This window comes from Prenolepis imparis, unplaced genomic scaffold, assembly GCF_030444845.1.
Source record: "Prenolepis imparis isolate NDT839.2.m4 unplaced genomic scaffold, iyPreImpa1.0 SCAF_264, whole genome shotgun sequence".
Lineage (NCBI taxonomy): Eukaryota > Metazoa > Arthropoda > Insecta > Hymenoptera > Formicidae > Prenolepis > Prenolepis imparis.
In genome coordinates this window covers 1979-17783 of record NW_028141422.1, presented here as the reverse complement: position 1 = coordinate 17783, position 15805 = coordinate 1979, and the positions used below count along the sequence as shown (strand labels likewise).

Below are 15805 nucleotides of genomic sequence, written 5' to 3'. Positions count from 1 at the left end.
AGCGATTTTTTTTTGACTTTTTTTTTTCTTAGTTGAGAATCCCTGTCCATGCTTGTATGGAGCGAGATAAACTCCACGACCTTCCATAGCGCGATTATGACGTTGCATTTCTTCAAGCTGACATTGCGCAGCCTTGCTATCATTCACAGCCTTTGCGACTCCCGCTGCTCCACCGGCCAACGAACCGAGAACTCCCAACAATGGTAAAATTGGCAAGATACCACCACACTTCGCCACAGGCAGTATTCGTTTCTTCTTCTTTTTCAAAGATTTTTTCGTCTTCATCCCCATAGTTATTTTTAAGAAAAAATATACAATTTGCAACATGCAGCTATATATTTTTTCGTAAAAACAACAATGTGTTTGTTTATACCAATTGATTCGTCTAATTATTCTATACATAAAAGTAAGATTATTGAAAACTAAATATTTTACGAGATATTTTGTATTTTATATCAAAAATATGTTAGATTATGTGAAATATCTCGTAAACTGTTCAATTATTGGCTACTTTTCCTTATATTTTTTATGCAGAATATTTTTTATGCAGAATACAAAAAATCTATTTACATAAACGCTTAGAATAATTCTATATAAAATAATCAAATTGACCAAAATAAGCTTGAAAATTGCCTTTTACAAACATTTCTATGACATCAACTATGCCCCCGTTGAGATACTAAAACTTTTATTTGAAACATTTTTTTCTACAAATATTTTTAGAGATAAAAATTGGTAACACTTATTTTAAACATCCGGTACATATTCTTACATCTCTATTCTTCCTATATATATATAAGAATTGCATGTCAATATATAAGCAATATATATATAAACAATATTTAAATTGTGTTCAAACTATGTGATAAAGATAAGACACACATTTATACATGTATATGTTTTACTGTCATTGATACGCTTGGATAAATTAAACGCGTGCGTAACGATATAACAGTAAAAATATAAAATGTTTTTTGATTTTAATATATGTTGAACACAATTCGAAATACTTTTTATAACATGCATGTAAATCTATTATACATATACAGGGTGTCCGGTAATAGTCGCATCAACCGTCGTGTGCAGATTCCTGGGATCATTTGGAGACGATTTTTCCTCAGCAAAAATGTCGAGACACCAATAATTTTCGAGTTATAAGCGATTGAAAATAAAGGGTTTTTCGCAAACTAAGCCTTGTGGAAATAAAATAATAATAAATTCACATTCTTCAGTTAATTTTAGGTAGAGTTTACTTTAATAGAATTTTAATTTAAGGCTTAGTTACAAAGATACATGATGGCAAAAATTGAAAACATGCAAAAAATAATGACCTCCCTTGACATATTCGCTGAGGAAAAATCGTCTCCAAATGATCCCAGGAATCTGCACACGACGGTTGATGCGACTATTACCGGACACCCTGTATATTATTGTCGATAATAGCGAAATTAAAATTGTCGGTAATTACCGACAATTTTAATTCCGCTTAGATGAGGGCGCTAACCCGTCGGAGTTCGGCCGTCACTCCAGCATCCCTTTAATAAGGAATTAATGAAAATTTTTTTTAATTAGAGATATATATCCCCTCATATTATTATATTAAAATGAATATCTTAAATAAACTATATAGACGAATAAATTGTATAATAAAATAAAATTTTGTTTGATTAATCATATACAAGATGTTTCGATAAAGGTTAATCATATAGAATAGAAAAATAATCTCATAAGTTCTTTAGATTTTTTTATGATGCATTTTTTAATATGAAATAATACAAAATAGCATTGATTATATTAAAATTTAATAAAATGAAATAGATTTATGAAATTATAAAAATTTTATTTTTTAAAAATTTAAGAGTAATTTTATGTCGCCAGTGGAGAAATTAAATAAACGTATTTATACATATATATCGACGAAACTGGCAAATTGATCTTTATTAGCTTATTATCATACAGAGTCTGTATGACAATAAGTTAATAAAGATCAATTTGCCAGTTTCGTCGATATACATATATAAATACGTTTATTTTATTTTTTAAAGTTTAATTTTAAAGATAAGTATATTAATAAAAATAAATTTTAGAAAAAAATAAGAATTTATGGAATTATATTTATTTTTTCTTATTATATACACATTCATGAGAGATTGCTCATCATCTCTCATCTTTATCAAAACATCTTGTATATATTATTTTATTAAAAATTTTTATATATTATTAACAGATTTTAAAAAAGTAAAATATAATCCATTGTTATATTAACATGTATGTATATTACATTATAAAGTTTTTTGTGATGCAATTGGCTTAAGTAAGATTTCAATACAGTTAATGCATATCGTATGATAATGAACTATATAGAAAAAAAATTTTTTCATTCATTTTTTACGTGATTTTCGAAATAACGTGATTTTTTATGCAGAATATATTCACCACGTAAAAAGAAAGTTGGATATAATTATAATTATATTTTATTTATACATATATTGTATATATTTATGTACTTATGTATATACATACGTAGTGTGTCCAGAAAGTAATGAGAATAATTATATATATGTATACATGTCTATATGTATATGTATATGCATGTGTATTTATTTATGTCAATATATTTGATTTTAATACAATATATATATATATATATATATATATATATATACAGGGTGTTTCCTTTTAAAGTTTATATGCTATATCTCGCAAATCAATAATTTTATTGAAAAATGTTTCATACAAAAGTTGTAAGTGACATAATATTAATATGATCTTGAAGAGTGTTGTCAAGGTTACGCGAAGGTCATCTTCAATTTCTTAAGTGAAACTCTTTATTTTTTATTACATAATCTTGTAGCTTATTTCGAGAACTTTGCAAAACATTATAATAAAGTATTTTTTCATTAAGTATTTTTTGAGTTATAAGACTTAAAGTTTATAGTATTTTAACATAAAATATAAAATATCTTGTAAAACATTCAGTTTTCGATAATCTTGTAAAAAAAGAACACATAATAGATTTTTAAAAAAAGTATATAATTTATAACATATTTTTTTTTAATCAACTATGTTTTCTTTAGGCCAATTGATTGGTCTCATTATTCTATGCATAAAAATATTAAGGTAAGATTATCGAAAATTGAATGTTTGACAAGATATTTTGTATTTTATATCAAAATACTGTAAACTTTAAGTCTCATAATTCAAGAAGTACTTATAATGAAAAAATACTTTATTATAGTGTTTTGGAACGTTCTTGAGATAAACTACAAGAATATGCATTGAAAAATTGGAGTTTCTATTTAAAAAATTAAAGGTGATTTTATGTGATCTTCAAATGACTATTCAAGATCAAACCAATTGTTCGGAATCTTTAAAGAGTAGTCACAGCGGTAACGCGCGCACACGATAAAGTCAGGTATGCACACAGACTGACGACACAAAAAAATCGAAGACTTGATTTTACACAAAATAAACATCACTATATTTACAGAATGTAATTTACAGAGTTTTTGCGCGACGAACTAAGGTCGCGCCGACGCGGAGCGCAGTTGCAAGAAGTGCAACAACGAGAACAAGAGTATTGCCCGTGAAAAAGCGCGGTACAAAGTACTTTTTAGAGAACGCTCGTTATCGATCTGCACAGAAGGCCTGAAGACAAGAGAGTGTTTGTTCGACGGGCAAACGGCTTTATCCCGCCGACCTTCGAGAAGGTTCCGATACGAAATCAACGAACTTTTGATTTCGTTACGTGGCGATATGGAATCCTCTCGAGAGTCGGAGGACAAAACCGTTTGTTATCATCGTTTGTTTGTGTTTAACGACGATTTTAACAGCGACGGTATTTCGAGCGCGGGAAAGCGCGCTACGGCGTGCGGTGGCGATTGGCGCACCGGCGGCGCCGCGCGAAGCCGCGCAAAATACGAAAGCGAGAAAAGCGCAATTATTGCCCCCTTAGTTTCGGTACCCGCAAACCGGAGTTTATTGCACACGCATTCCCTTTCTCTTCCCCTTTCTCTTCCCCTCTCTCTCTCTCTCTCTCTCTCTCTCTCTCTCTTCTCAACATCCTGCCCGCCTCGTCGAGATACGCACGACGATCGACTTTATCGACTCGAATCGATTATCAGCCCTGTTTGATCGACGCGTTGACACAATCGCCGATGGGGGTGCGTGCGTCGTGGGCAATCGCGCGTTGACAGATTGCGGTTAGGAGCTCCATGTGCAACGCGCCGCGAGAAGTGAGAATTGTTCGGAGATGGAGACTTTGACAGAGGACATGTAAGTACGCGTAAAACGATAGTAATATCGCCAATTTAATTTGACGGAACAGGAACTATGTACATTTTTATTTACAGTTCTATGCACACGCGGAAGGCACGATCGGCGCGGAGGAGACGCGGAGCACGTGCTCTATATCGACGGCTTCGTATCCGCGGAGGTCATCGGCGGAAGTGGCACGATCTTGACGACCGGGCGCGTCAGTTCACCGACGGAGGTCCGGACCTTAACAACGCGGACGCGGCCATCGTCTCCGGTGTGCAGCCGAGTAATTCGAGCGAGCGGCCAGCGGCACGGCGGCGTGCTCTCCCCTTTCACCAGGCAGAGCTGTCCCTCATGGATGGCTCCGCGGTTGACCCACCACTTTGGCCGAGGGGTCAGTGCCTGGAGATACTCCCTGGCCCAACGCTGCCACAGGTGGTCGCGCATCTGCTGCAGTAGACGCCATCGGCTCAGTCGGTTGGGGCCCACATCCACCAATGACGGTTCCGGGATGGGGAGCAGGGGGCCACCCACCAGGAAGTGCCCCGGGGTGAGGACGCCGAGGTCCTCGGGATCGTCGGACTTGCCGAGGTCGAAGCTTGCCTTAATTCAAGGCCTGGAGCGGCCTTGAATTAAGGCAAGCTTCGACCTCGGCAAGGAGCGTAGTGAGCTCCTCGAAGGTGAGCTTTGATTCGCCGATTGTCCGGCACAGGTGGTGCTTCACGCTTTTCACGGCCGCTTCCCAAAGGCCGCCAAAGTGGGGTGCTGAAGGTGGGTTAAAGGACCACTGGATTCCCTCGTCGGCGAGGCGCCCGATGATTGTGAGAGCCTCGCGGCCGGCTGCCCTGAAGAGCTCCCGTAGCTGCCTGTCTGCGCCTACGAAGTTCGTGCCGCAGTCACTGTGCACGATAGTGCACAGTCCGCGGCGCGACACGAACCTACGGAATGCTGCCAGGAAGGCGTCGGCGGAGTAATCGCTGGCGACCTCCAAGTGCACAGCGCGGGAGCTGAAACAAACGAATACTACGAGGAAGCCTTTGTAGGCCTTGTGTCCGCGGGCTCTCGAGGTTCGAAGCCAGACAGGTCCAGCAAAGTCCACGCCGGTGAACTGGAATGGCCGGCTCGGGGTGACACGCTCCCTCGGCAGGTTCCCCATCATAGGCTGCATGGTCGCCGCCCGCCATCGCACGCATGGAGGACATCGGTGGATGTGATGACGCACCAACTGACGGCCCCTCGGGATCCAAAAGCGCTGCCGGACGTTCGCCAAGGTGGATTGGACCCCTCCGTGCAGCGTACGTCGGTGACAGGCGTCTTTCACCAGGTAAGTCAGGTGAGACTCCGAAGGTAATAGCATAGGGTGACGTTGATCCTCGTCGAGGAGCGAGTGTTTCAGGCGTCCTCCAACCCGCAGAATGCCCTCAGCGTCCGTCATCGGGTTCAATTTGCGAAGTGGGCTGCGACCCGGCAGCGGTCTTCCTGCACGTAGGTCCACCAGCTCCGAATGGAAAGCCATACGTTGGACCACTCGGATCCAGCGAGCGAGGGCCGCCTCCAGCTCTTCAGCAGCAAAGGGCACTGGTGCGGCTTCTTGGTTTGCGGCGCATAGCCGATGTCTTCGCCAACGCCATAGCCACGCCGAGACGCGAAGCAGGCGGCGAAGGCTCGAGAATCGCAAGAATTCGTCAGGTTCACGTTCTTGGGCGGCCGCGAGGCATCGAGGCAGACGTCGCTCCGGCAGGTCCTCATCGTCGATGAGCCTAAGATCCGTCGGCCAGGTCGTTTGAGGCTCCCGGAGGTAACACGGACCATGCCACCACAGCGGATGATCCAGTAGTTCACTCGGCGAAACTCCCCGGGAAGCGCAGTCGGCTGGATTCTCCCGACCAGGTACGTGGCGCCAGGTGGCGTCTGGGTTAATTCTCTGAATCTCACTGACTCGGTTTGCCACGTATGTACTCCACCTTGCAGGATGGCCGCGCACCCAGCTGAGCGTGACCGTGGAGTCTGACCACAGGTGTACCGCCGAAGGTGGCAGATCCAGGAGGCTACGATAGTGCTCGGCCAGTTTGGCCAGCAGGGCTGCGGCGCAGAGCTCCAAGCGAGGGAGCGAGACTCGCTTCAGCGGCGCGACCTTCGAGCGGCGACCAGGTTGATGACAGGGACGTCGTCGCCGGCCCGCAAGTAGATGACGGCGGCATAGGCGAGCTCCGAGGCGTCTGCGAACCCATGGAGCTGCAGAGTGCCCCTGTGGTTTTCGCAGCCAAACCAGCGCGGCTGTCGGATCCTTTCCAGCAGCGGCAGCTCCTCCGCCAGTTGGGTCCATGCGGCGGCTTCCTTCTCGGCTAGCGGAGCGTCCCAGTCGAGATGCTAGATCCACGCAGTTTGCACCAAAAGTTTGACTCGTATTATGATGGGAGCCAACCAACCCAGCGGGTCGAAGAGACGCGCCGTTTGCGAAAGGATCGACCTCTTCGTGGGCGTGATGTGTGGAGCCCGTTGGATAGCGAGCGCAAAGTCGTCGCTCGTCGGATTCCAGCGCAGCCCAAGGACGGAATGCTCGATCGACGGCATCTGAGCGCCGATGGTGTTCTGCAAACGGTGCTCGAGAGGAACGTCCTTCAGGAGCGCTTCATGGTTTGCGGCCCACTTTCGCAGAGGGAAGCCGCCCGTCATGCAAAGCGCTGACATCTGCTCTGCCAATTGGTGACCTGTCACCACGTCGTCCGCTCCGGTAAGGACGTCGTCCATGTATACGTGTTATCTGATCGCGTCGGCCGCGAACGGGAACCTCTCCCTCTCGTCCTCCGCGAGTTGATGCAACACACGTATAGCGAGATACGGCGCGCTAGCCAGCCCGTACGTCACGGTGTTGAGGCGATATTCTGATGTCTGCTCTTCTCCCCACAGGATACGCTGGAGATCGCGGTCCGCAGGATGTACCGCGATTTGCCGGTACATCTTTTTCACATCGGCGACGAAGATGTAGCGGAAGCGGCGCCAACGTGTAAGGACATCTGACAGCGCCGGCAGCAGGTTCGGTCCAACGTGAAGTGAGGCGTTGAGTGACGCACCGGCCCTGATGCGCGATGACCCGTTGAAGACCACGCGAATCTTGGCCTCGGACCCGAAGCCTCGTAGAACACCGTGATGCGGCAGGTAGCAGAGCGGTGTCCTGGGAGCCAACGGTGAATCGGTGACCGGCGACATGTGTCCGAGCGCGGCGTAGTCGCTCATGAAGGCGCGGTATTTGTCACCGAAATCATGGTCGCGAGAGAACCGACGCGTCATGACCTCCAGGAGACGTGACGCGGCGCGGCGAGTGGAGATCAGATCGGGCAGCTCTTGGCGCACAGGTAGGCGCACCTGGTAGCGTCCATCGGTCAGTCTCTCGTACGTACGCGAGAAGTGTTCCTCGCACTCAGTTTCATCGGCGGTCAGCGGTAATGGGGCGCGTGGAGGCTCTTCCGCTTCCCAGAAGCGGCGCACTAAGTCACTGAGTTCGTCGACGGCTGAGCACTGCACCGACGACACGGTAGTCGCGGCGTGGGCGACCCCAACGGAGCCGATCAACACCCAGCCGAAGCGAGTCAGCTGGGCACCCGGTTCGCGCGGTGGTCCGCGGAGGAGGTCCGGTAAGGCTAGGTCCAAATACACGTCGGCACCGAGAAGCAGTTCCACGAGGTCTTGGCGGCGAAAATCAGGATCCGTGAGGTTGAAGCAGTTGAGGTGAGGCCACGAACGCGCCCTGCCTTCCGACGGGCCGCTGTACACGGCGAGACGCGGCAGCACGAGCGCTGAGACGGCGAGCGCGAATTGTCCGTCGCGAGAGGCCACGGAGAACGCGACCCGACCGCGGGAGACACCCAACTGGACGCCACCCACCCCGAAGATGGCCACCGAAGACGGAGTTCGCGGCAGGCGAAGCCGCTGCGCCAAGGACTCGGCGATCAGCGATGTCTCGGCCCCGGTGTCGACTAGCGCGTGCACGACGTGACGGGTTCCGGCGCGGTCAGCCACTAGGACGCGGGCGGTCGCGAGCAACACCGGTCCGCACTCCGCGGGAGGACGTTCGGCCACATTCACTGTCGCGGATGCACTGGGTTCACTGGCTGTCAAAGCGGCGACGGCGAACGACTCGTGCAAGGTCGTGTGGTGCCGACCCGAGCACTTGCTACACACTTTAGTCGACGAGCAGGCACTCAAAAGATGTCGTCCGAGGCAGTTCCAGCAACGCTGGTGAATCCCCACTAGTTCTCGTCTCTCCTGAGCCGTCTTCTTCTTATAGGTATCGCAGTATGCGATAAAGTGTTCTTTCTTGCACAGGGGGCAGCTGCGGTTCGAGTCTGGCCCTGCTTCCGACATGGTTGGCACGAGCTGAGCGGCTAGACCTTTCCGGCTTGGACGGCTTACTAGGCGCCTCTGCGTCGACTGCTAGGAGGACGTCCTGCGTCATCAGCTGCTCCTGCAAGAACTCGCGGAGCGTGTCGTACGAGGGGGGCTCGGATGACTTCCCGAGCGAGCTCTCCCACTCGCGCTTGGTCTCGCTGTCCAGGAGTCCCACTACCAGGTGCACGAAGAGGTCGGTGCAGTTGCTGATCGGCCTATCGATGCCCTCCAAAGCTCCGACGGTCGTGAGGACGCAGTGGAAGATCCGGCGGAGTCCAGCGGCTGAGGGCGTCTTCATCCGTTGCAGCGACGTGAAGGCATTAAGGTATGATCTTACCAAGAGCCGCTTGTTTTCAAAGTGGGAGCTCAGCATGTCCCAGGCGCGAAATTGTCCTCCGTGGTAGGTAGGTTTTTGATCAAATGTTCGGCGTCACCTTTCACACTGGTCTTCAGGTATTGAAGCTGATCGACCTTTAACAAGGAGGGCTCCTCAGTCACCATTGATCGGAAGAGGTCGCGGAAAGACGGCCAGTCTTCAAACTTGCCGGAGAACTGAGGAAGCTGCATCCGCGGCAGTGGTTTGCGCGACGATGTAATGTCTCGCACCCGTTCGGCAGGTACTATCTCCGTCGGTGCGGTAAGTCTCCGCTCCATCTCGCCAAGGTCGGTGCGCTGCTGAATATACGCGACCTCCACGAGACTGAAGAAATCCTCCGTCTGATACGCATGTTTTTTCAGCTCCTTCCAAAAGTCTGCACGAAGCTGCTTGTGCTGTTCGGTGAACGCGCTCCACTTCTCGTCCAGGAGGCGTATAGCAGCGTGAACGCTGTCTACGGACAACTTGGCCCGATCTTCCGAAGGTTATCGAGGGACCGCGATATACGCCCGTAGATCTCGTGCTGGTCATCGATCATCTGCTCCATATCGTCGTTGTCCATACCCACCGCTGACAACTACGTACACGAATGCTGGCTGCGACGGAAGCGCGAAAATATCCGGCTCGAAGGACCAAAAGATGTTCGGAATCTTTAAAGAGTAGTCACAGCGGTAACGCGCGCACACGATAAAGTCAGGTATGCACACAGACTGACGACACAAAAAAATCGAAGACTTGATTTTACACAAAATAAACAGCACTATATTTACAGAATGTAATTTACAGAGTTTTTGCGCGACGAACTAAGGTCGCGCCGACGCGGAGCGCAGTTGCAAGAAGTGCAACAACGAGAACAAGAGTATTGCCCGTGAAAAAGCGCGGTACAAAGTACTTTTTAGAGAACGCTCGTTATCGATCTGCACAGAAGGCCTGAAGACAAGAGAGTGTTTGTTCGACGGGCAAACGGCTTTATCCCGCCGACCTTCGAGAAGGTTCCGAAAATCAACGAACTTTTGATTTCGTTACGTGGCGATATGGAATCCTCTGGAGAGTCGGAGGACAAAACCGTTTGTTATCATCGTTTGTTTGTGTTTAACGACGATTTTAACAGCGACGGTATTTCGAGCGCGGGAAAGCGCGCTACGGCGCGCGGTGGCGATTGGCGCACCGGCGGCGCCGCGCGAAGCCGCGCAAAATACGAAAGCGAGAAAAGCGCAATTATTGCCCCCTTAGTTTCGGTACCCGCAAACCGGAGTTTATTGCACACGCATTCCCTTTCTCTTCCCCTTTCTCTTCCCCTTTCTCTTCCCCCCCTCTCTCTCTCTCTCTCTCTCTCTCTCCCTCTCCCTCTCCCTCTCCCTCTCCCTCTCCCTCTCCCTCTCCCTCTCCCTCTCCCACTCCCTCTCCCTCTCCCTCTCCCTCTCCCTCTCCCTCTCCCTCTCCCTCTCCCTCTCTCTCTCCCTCTCTCCTCAACACCAATGATATTAGCTTATGTCCTTCTCGAAGTAAAAAGACTTTCGTTTAAAACATTTTTTTAATATTTAAATGGCTAAATTAAAATGAGTCATCTTGTATATATACAAGATGTTTTATTTAACTCTTACACTTCAAATAACTTTTTTATTTTTGATTGTACAACAAAATTTTTCAAATGAAAGAGTTGTTTAACTTGAAAGAAGATAGAAGATGCCGCTACTGATATTTTTTTAAAAGGCTCTTTTTAATGTTATTTATGTTTTTTAAATGGAACTACTATATATTTTTTATATAAATTGGTTTTACGTAATATTCTATATGAAAAATTATAACGATAGAATGATCAAAAAATGAAAATAATTTACGAGATATTTTAAACTTTAATTTGACATAATCTTACGTAAATTATGAAATATCTCGTAAAATATTCATTTTTCGATCTTACCTTAATATTTTTATGCACAAAATAATAAGAAGAATCGATTGGTGCAAAGAAAACACATAGTTATTTGTAAGAAGAAATATGTAATTTATAACTATCGGCTACATTTTTTAAACAATTTGTTATTTTTTACACCAATCGATTCCTCTTATTATTTTGTGCATAAAAGTATTAAGGTAAGATTGAAAAATGAATATTTTACGAGATATTTCATAATTTACGTAAGATTATGTCGAATTAAAGTATAAAATATCTCGTAAATTATTCATTTTTGACCATTCTACCCCTATAACTTTTTATACAGATTTTGCGTAAAATTGATTTATATTAAAAAAATATAGTAGTTCCATTTAAAAAAACATAAATGACCTTTAGATCACCTTGAAAAGAGCTTTTTAGAAAAATGTCAGTAGCGGCATCTTCTATCCCCCTTTAAATCAAACTTAATTTTTATTCAACTTAATTTTTATTCAAAGTTAATTTTTATTCAACTTAATTTTAAAAATCAAATTTATTATATGATTAATATATGCGAATTATTTTAAAAAATAACTAAAAATAATATCGTAATAGTAGAAGAAAATTAAATTATTTACATAATTATTAATATTTAATATTTTCTTTTTCAGAGATCCAACGGGATAATAAACTAAGTGGAAAATAAGCTAAACATAACATTGAATTAAATTTTAATTTCATTTATTTAATTATTTAATTACAATTGGCTTTAACTTGAATTGAAATTAATTTTAACCTGATTTGAAATTAACTTTGATTTGCATTGAAATTGGCCTTATCTTGGATTATAATTGGCATTAATCTTGGATTGAAATTGGCTTTGACTTGGATTGAAATTGGCTTTAACTTGGATTGAAATTAGTTTTAACTTGGATTGAAATTGGCTTTGACTTAGATTAAAATTAACTTTAACTTGGATTATAATTGGCTTAATCTGGTATTGAAATTAGCTTAATCTTGGATTAAAATTGGTTTTGATTTAGATTAAAATTGGCTTTGACTTGGATTGAAATTGTGTATTAAAGTTAATATGTGTATTAAACATTATTATTAAGAACAATAATAAAACGAAATAAAAGAATTTAATTAAATTAAACTTAATTAAACTTAATTAAAATTATTTTAATATATAATTTGCAATTTAGTTTTTCTTTTCTTTCTTATTCTCAATTTTCTTTTCTTCCTTATCCTCAATTTTCCTCTTTCTTGGAGTTCGTGTTGCCTTTAATAGCGCTGCTATGGACATTTGTCCTTCTATTTTTTTATGTCTTTTAAATTGTTAGTTGCCAAATATGGTGGAACAGCTGTAAAATTAAAAAGATAATAAATTATTTAATATTATAAGGCTTAAAAATTAATAAATTAATTATGAGTTAGAGAGAGCAAGGAGCCATAGCAAGATTTTTGTGCTACAATTAACACGTTTATTCTCGTGGTATAACAGAAGTATCAGTCTACTTTAGACCATCTTCAGTGTTATAAAAATTCAATGAATATTAAAATTGTCTTAATTACAACGCATAATATGGATTGCCACAAAAGTCAACGCAGAATTATAGATTGTCGCAAATTTTAAAAGTCAACGCAGAATATTCACGAAGAATGTAGATTGTAAGAATGTTTTTTCCTACTATAATAATATAGACACGGATATGAGTACTATTATTGAATTTTTATAACACTAAAGGTGGTCTAAATAAAATCGAGATGTCTGTTATACCACGAGAAGAGAATAAACGTATTAATTGTAGCATGAAAATCTTGCTGTGGCTCTTTGCTCTCTCTAACTTATTGATGATTTAATAAATAAATAAATTTTTGATTAAAGATTCAATATATGTTAAAATAAAAAAATGCCCAAAAATATTCTAAAATACCGATATGTATATATATACATATTTCGACCATCTCTATGGTTATTGAGATCCCGGGCCCTCGGGGTCCCCAGTTGGCTGGTCAGCTGCGTGAGAGATTGACCGAGGCTCTTCAGGGAGATGCAAGAGTCAACAATCCTGTGGTGAAATCAGGCTTCGCGGTTTGGATCCTTCAACGTCACAGGAGGAGATCCGCAGTTCATTGGCCGACCTTGGGGAATGCTCCGTATTAGATCTAAAGGTTAGTAAGGTTGGAAGAATGAGAGACGGAATGGGAGTGGTGTGGATACGATGCCCGTTAGCGATTGCGGCGAAAATTGCGGGGGTCGGAACTATTACCTTAGGATGGACTAGGGTCCATGTAGAGTTATTAAAAAAGCGTCCGATACAATGTTTCCGTTGCTGGAGATTCGGACATGTGCGCCCTGCATGTAAATCGGAAGTTGATCGGCAAGGGGCCTGCTTTAGATGCGGATTACACAGTCATTCTGCGAATAGGTGTTCTGCGGTCCGCTGTTGCGTAGTTTGTCGTGATCTAAAGCTTGAACATAACCATAGAATGGGATCACAAGTCTGTCTTACTAATCAGGGTTTTGCTAGTGGCGTAATGAGGGTTAGAAGTCCTGCTTTTGGAGGAGCTCGAGGCAACTTTAATAATTAATATGAGACTTAATTTTATTCAAATAAATCTAAACAGGAGTTGGTATGCCCTGGACATTTTGCGACAATATATGATTGAGGCAAACGTTAGTGTTTGTATCGTATCAGAACCCCCTCGTGAAATCAGGGAATCGAATAGGGTATTTATTAGTTTGGATGGCTTATCGGCTGTTTTGTGGCGACCGGAGGGCTCTACTGGCATTATCTGTAGGCTTTTGTATCGCGGAAACAGTTTTGTGGCTGTGCAATTTGGAGATATTAAAATAATCTCTTGTTATTCTTCTCCAAATATCGGGATTAATGAATTTAGTGGAAATTTAGGGGAAATAGAAGCCTATATCAATAGAGGTTCTCATAAGTTATTTGTTGGGGGCGATTTTAACGCCAGATCTGTTTTGTGGGGCTCTCCGGTTACGGATAGAAGAGGTGAGCTGTTGGAGCGGTTTGCGGCTTCTTTGGATCTGCGGCTGGCGAATGTTGGGGCTGAGTACACGTGTGAAAGGCCCCAGGGTTCGTCGGTCGTGGATTTGACGTGGGTTTCTGCGGGTCTTATGGGACTTATCGATGGTTGGTCGGTTCTTAAGGATTTCGAGACACACTCTGACCATTTGTATATATTCATTAAACTAAGATTGAATACATCAATTAATATTATTAACAAGAAGCGCTGGAACATTAAGAAATTAAATGAAGATTTATTTGTTCAGGTATTGGAATATTTTAATAGCTCAATTGTACCCGAAGAAGTTAACGAAAATGCGGAAATCTATGTTAAAAGAATTAACGATTTAATTAAGGACGCTTGTAACATTGCAATGCCGAAAATCTCATGTACAAATAAGAGAAAGAATGTTTACTGGTGGTCGGGTGAGATCTCGGATTTAAGGGGGGCTTCTACGAGGGCCAGAAGAATCTGGACAAAAGCTAAAAAGAAAGATAATGCATTGGTCACTGAAAATGCAAGAAGAGCGTATAAAGCGGCCAAAAAAGAATTGAGGTTAGCTATTAAGAAAGCGAAAAATAGTACTTGGAAGGAATTAATTAGAACCATCAATGAGGACCCATGGGGCCTTCCATACAAGCTTGTGTTGAACAAGTTAAGGCGGTCTAGTCCCACCCTATCGGAAACCCTGGATAAAGATGTTTTGGATAAATTGTTAGATTCTTTGTTTCCTTGTAACATTAAAGGGAAAATAGTTCGCGTTCCTGAAATAGAATGGAGAGATGATTTTGCGGTTAGTACCAGAGAAGTGCAAAAGTACATCAAAAAGCGTCCAACTAAGAATACGGCCCCTGGGCCTGATGGAGTTAAATTTGGGGTTCTTAAGAAGGTACCGGACATTATTATTTCGCATTTTGCCAATTTGTTCACGATCTGTTTGAAGAGCGGTGTGTTCCCGGAGCCTTGGAAGAGGGCATCCTTGGTTCTTATACCTAAAGGACCTGTAAATGCTTCGGGACAAGTCAAGGCTAGACTCATTTGTCTACTGGACGAATTGGGAAAGACTTTTGAGCGTGTTTTGTCGGACAGGATTACCCGCTGGATGGATGATGATCCTTTGAGATCGTTGTCCAATAACCAGTTTGGGTTTAGACGGGCGAGATCGACTGTGGATGCTCTTCTGAGGCTTCGGGAGTACACTGCGGAAACGGTCGATAATGGAGGTTACGCGATAGCGGTGGGACTAGATATTGCGAATGCTTTTAATTCGGTTCCCTGGGGGGTCATCAATGAGGTATTGAGGGAGCGGGATTTCCCTCCTTATTTAAGAAGGGTCATTTACAATTATCTTTCGAATAGGTATATTACCTATACGAGTGCGAGTGGTCGCGTCGAGGAGCGGGCCGTTAGGGCGGGTGTTCCGCAGAGGTCGGTCTTAGGACCGCTCCTGTGGAACATTGCGTTCGACTCGGTTCTTCGGTTGTATGCGGAGGATAATTGCCGCGTTATATGTTACGCTGATGACACCCTGTTGGTCGTTACGGCTGATAGGTTGTTTGATGCGATAACGGGTATTAATGTCCAGATTGCTAGGGTATACCGACACATTACAAAGTTGGGTCTCAGAATATCTGAGGAAAAGACGGACGCAGTACTATTCTGCAAACGGAAATCGCGCGTTTTTCCTAGTGTTTTAGTTGGAAATACTAGAGTAGAGGTCAAAGCTTCCATGAAGTATTTGGGAGTCATCGTAGATTGTACATGGAGCTTTCGCGATCATTTTAATTATATAGAAGGAAAAGTAGCCAAGGTTACAAGAGCGTTAAGTAGATTGATGCCTAACTTAAAGGGTCCAGGGGAGAGGAAACGAC

The 15805-nt window shown here is 43.5% G+C and overlaps 2 protein-coding genes across 2 annotated transcripts; both read right to left on the bottom strand.

The window, feature by feature from the left end:
• Positions 1 to 4407: 4407 nt before the first annotated feature.
• LOC145948155 (uncharacterized) lies at positions 4408 to 7008 on the bottom strand. Its single transcript, XM_083057911.1, has 3 exons — positions 6687 to 7008; positions 4907 to 6627; positions 4408 to 4860 (listed from the first exon to the last, which is right to left on the bottom strand). Exons 1-3 carry the CDS (start codon positions 7006 to 7008, stop codon positions 4408 to 4410), a joined length of 2496 nt encoding a protein of 831 aa, XP_082914037.1.
• Positions 7009 to 7017: 9 nt separating this feature from the next.
• Positions 7018 to 8944, bottom strand: LOC145948154 (uncharacterized). Its single transcript, XM_083057909.1, has 2 exons — positions 8671 to 8944; positions 7018 to 8609 (listed from the first exon to the last, which is right to left on the bottom strand). The coding sequence occupies exons 1-2, from the start codon at positions 8942 to 8944 to the stop codon at positions 7018 to 7020; spliced, it is 1866 nt and encodes a 621-aa protein (XP_082914035.1).
• Positions 8945 to 15805: the final 6861 nt, after the last annotated feature.

Coding starts and splice junctions, on each gene's coding strand:
- LOC145948155 (XM_083057911.1), bottom strand. CDS start 7,008: ATGGACGACGTCCTTACCGGAGCGGACGACGTGGTGACAGGTCACCAA. Junction 6,628..6,686: donor GCGTCTCTTCGACCCGCTGG/GTTGGTTGGCTC, acceptor GCGTGGATCTAG/CATCTCGACTGGGACGCTCC. Junction 4,861..4,906: donor TCACTACGCTCCTTGCCGAG/GTCGAAGCTTGC, acceptor CCTTGAATTAAG/GCAAGCTTCGACCTCGGCAA.
- LOC145948154 (XM_083057909.1), bottom strand. CDS start 8,944: ATGAAGACGCCCTCAGCCGCTGGACTCCGCCGGATCTTCCACTGCGTC. Junction 8,610..8,670: donor AGTCGACGCAGAGGCGCCTA/GTAAGCCGTCCA, acceptor TGTCGGAAGCAG/GGCCAGACTCGAACCGCAGC.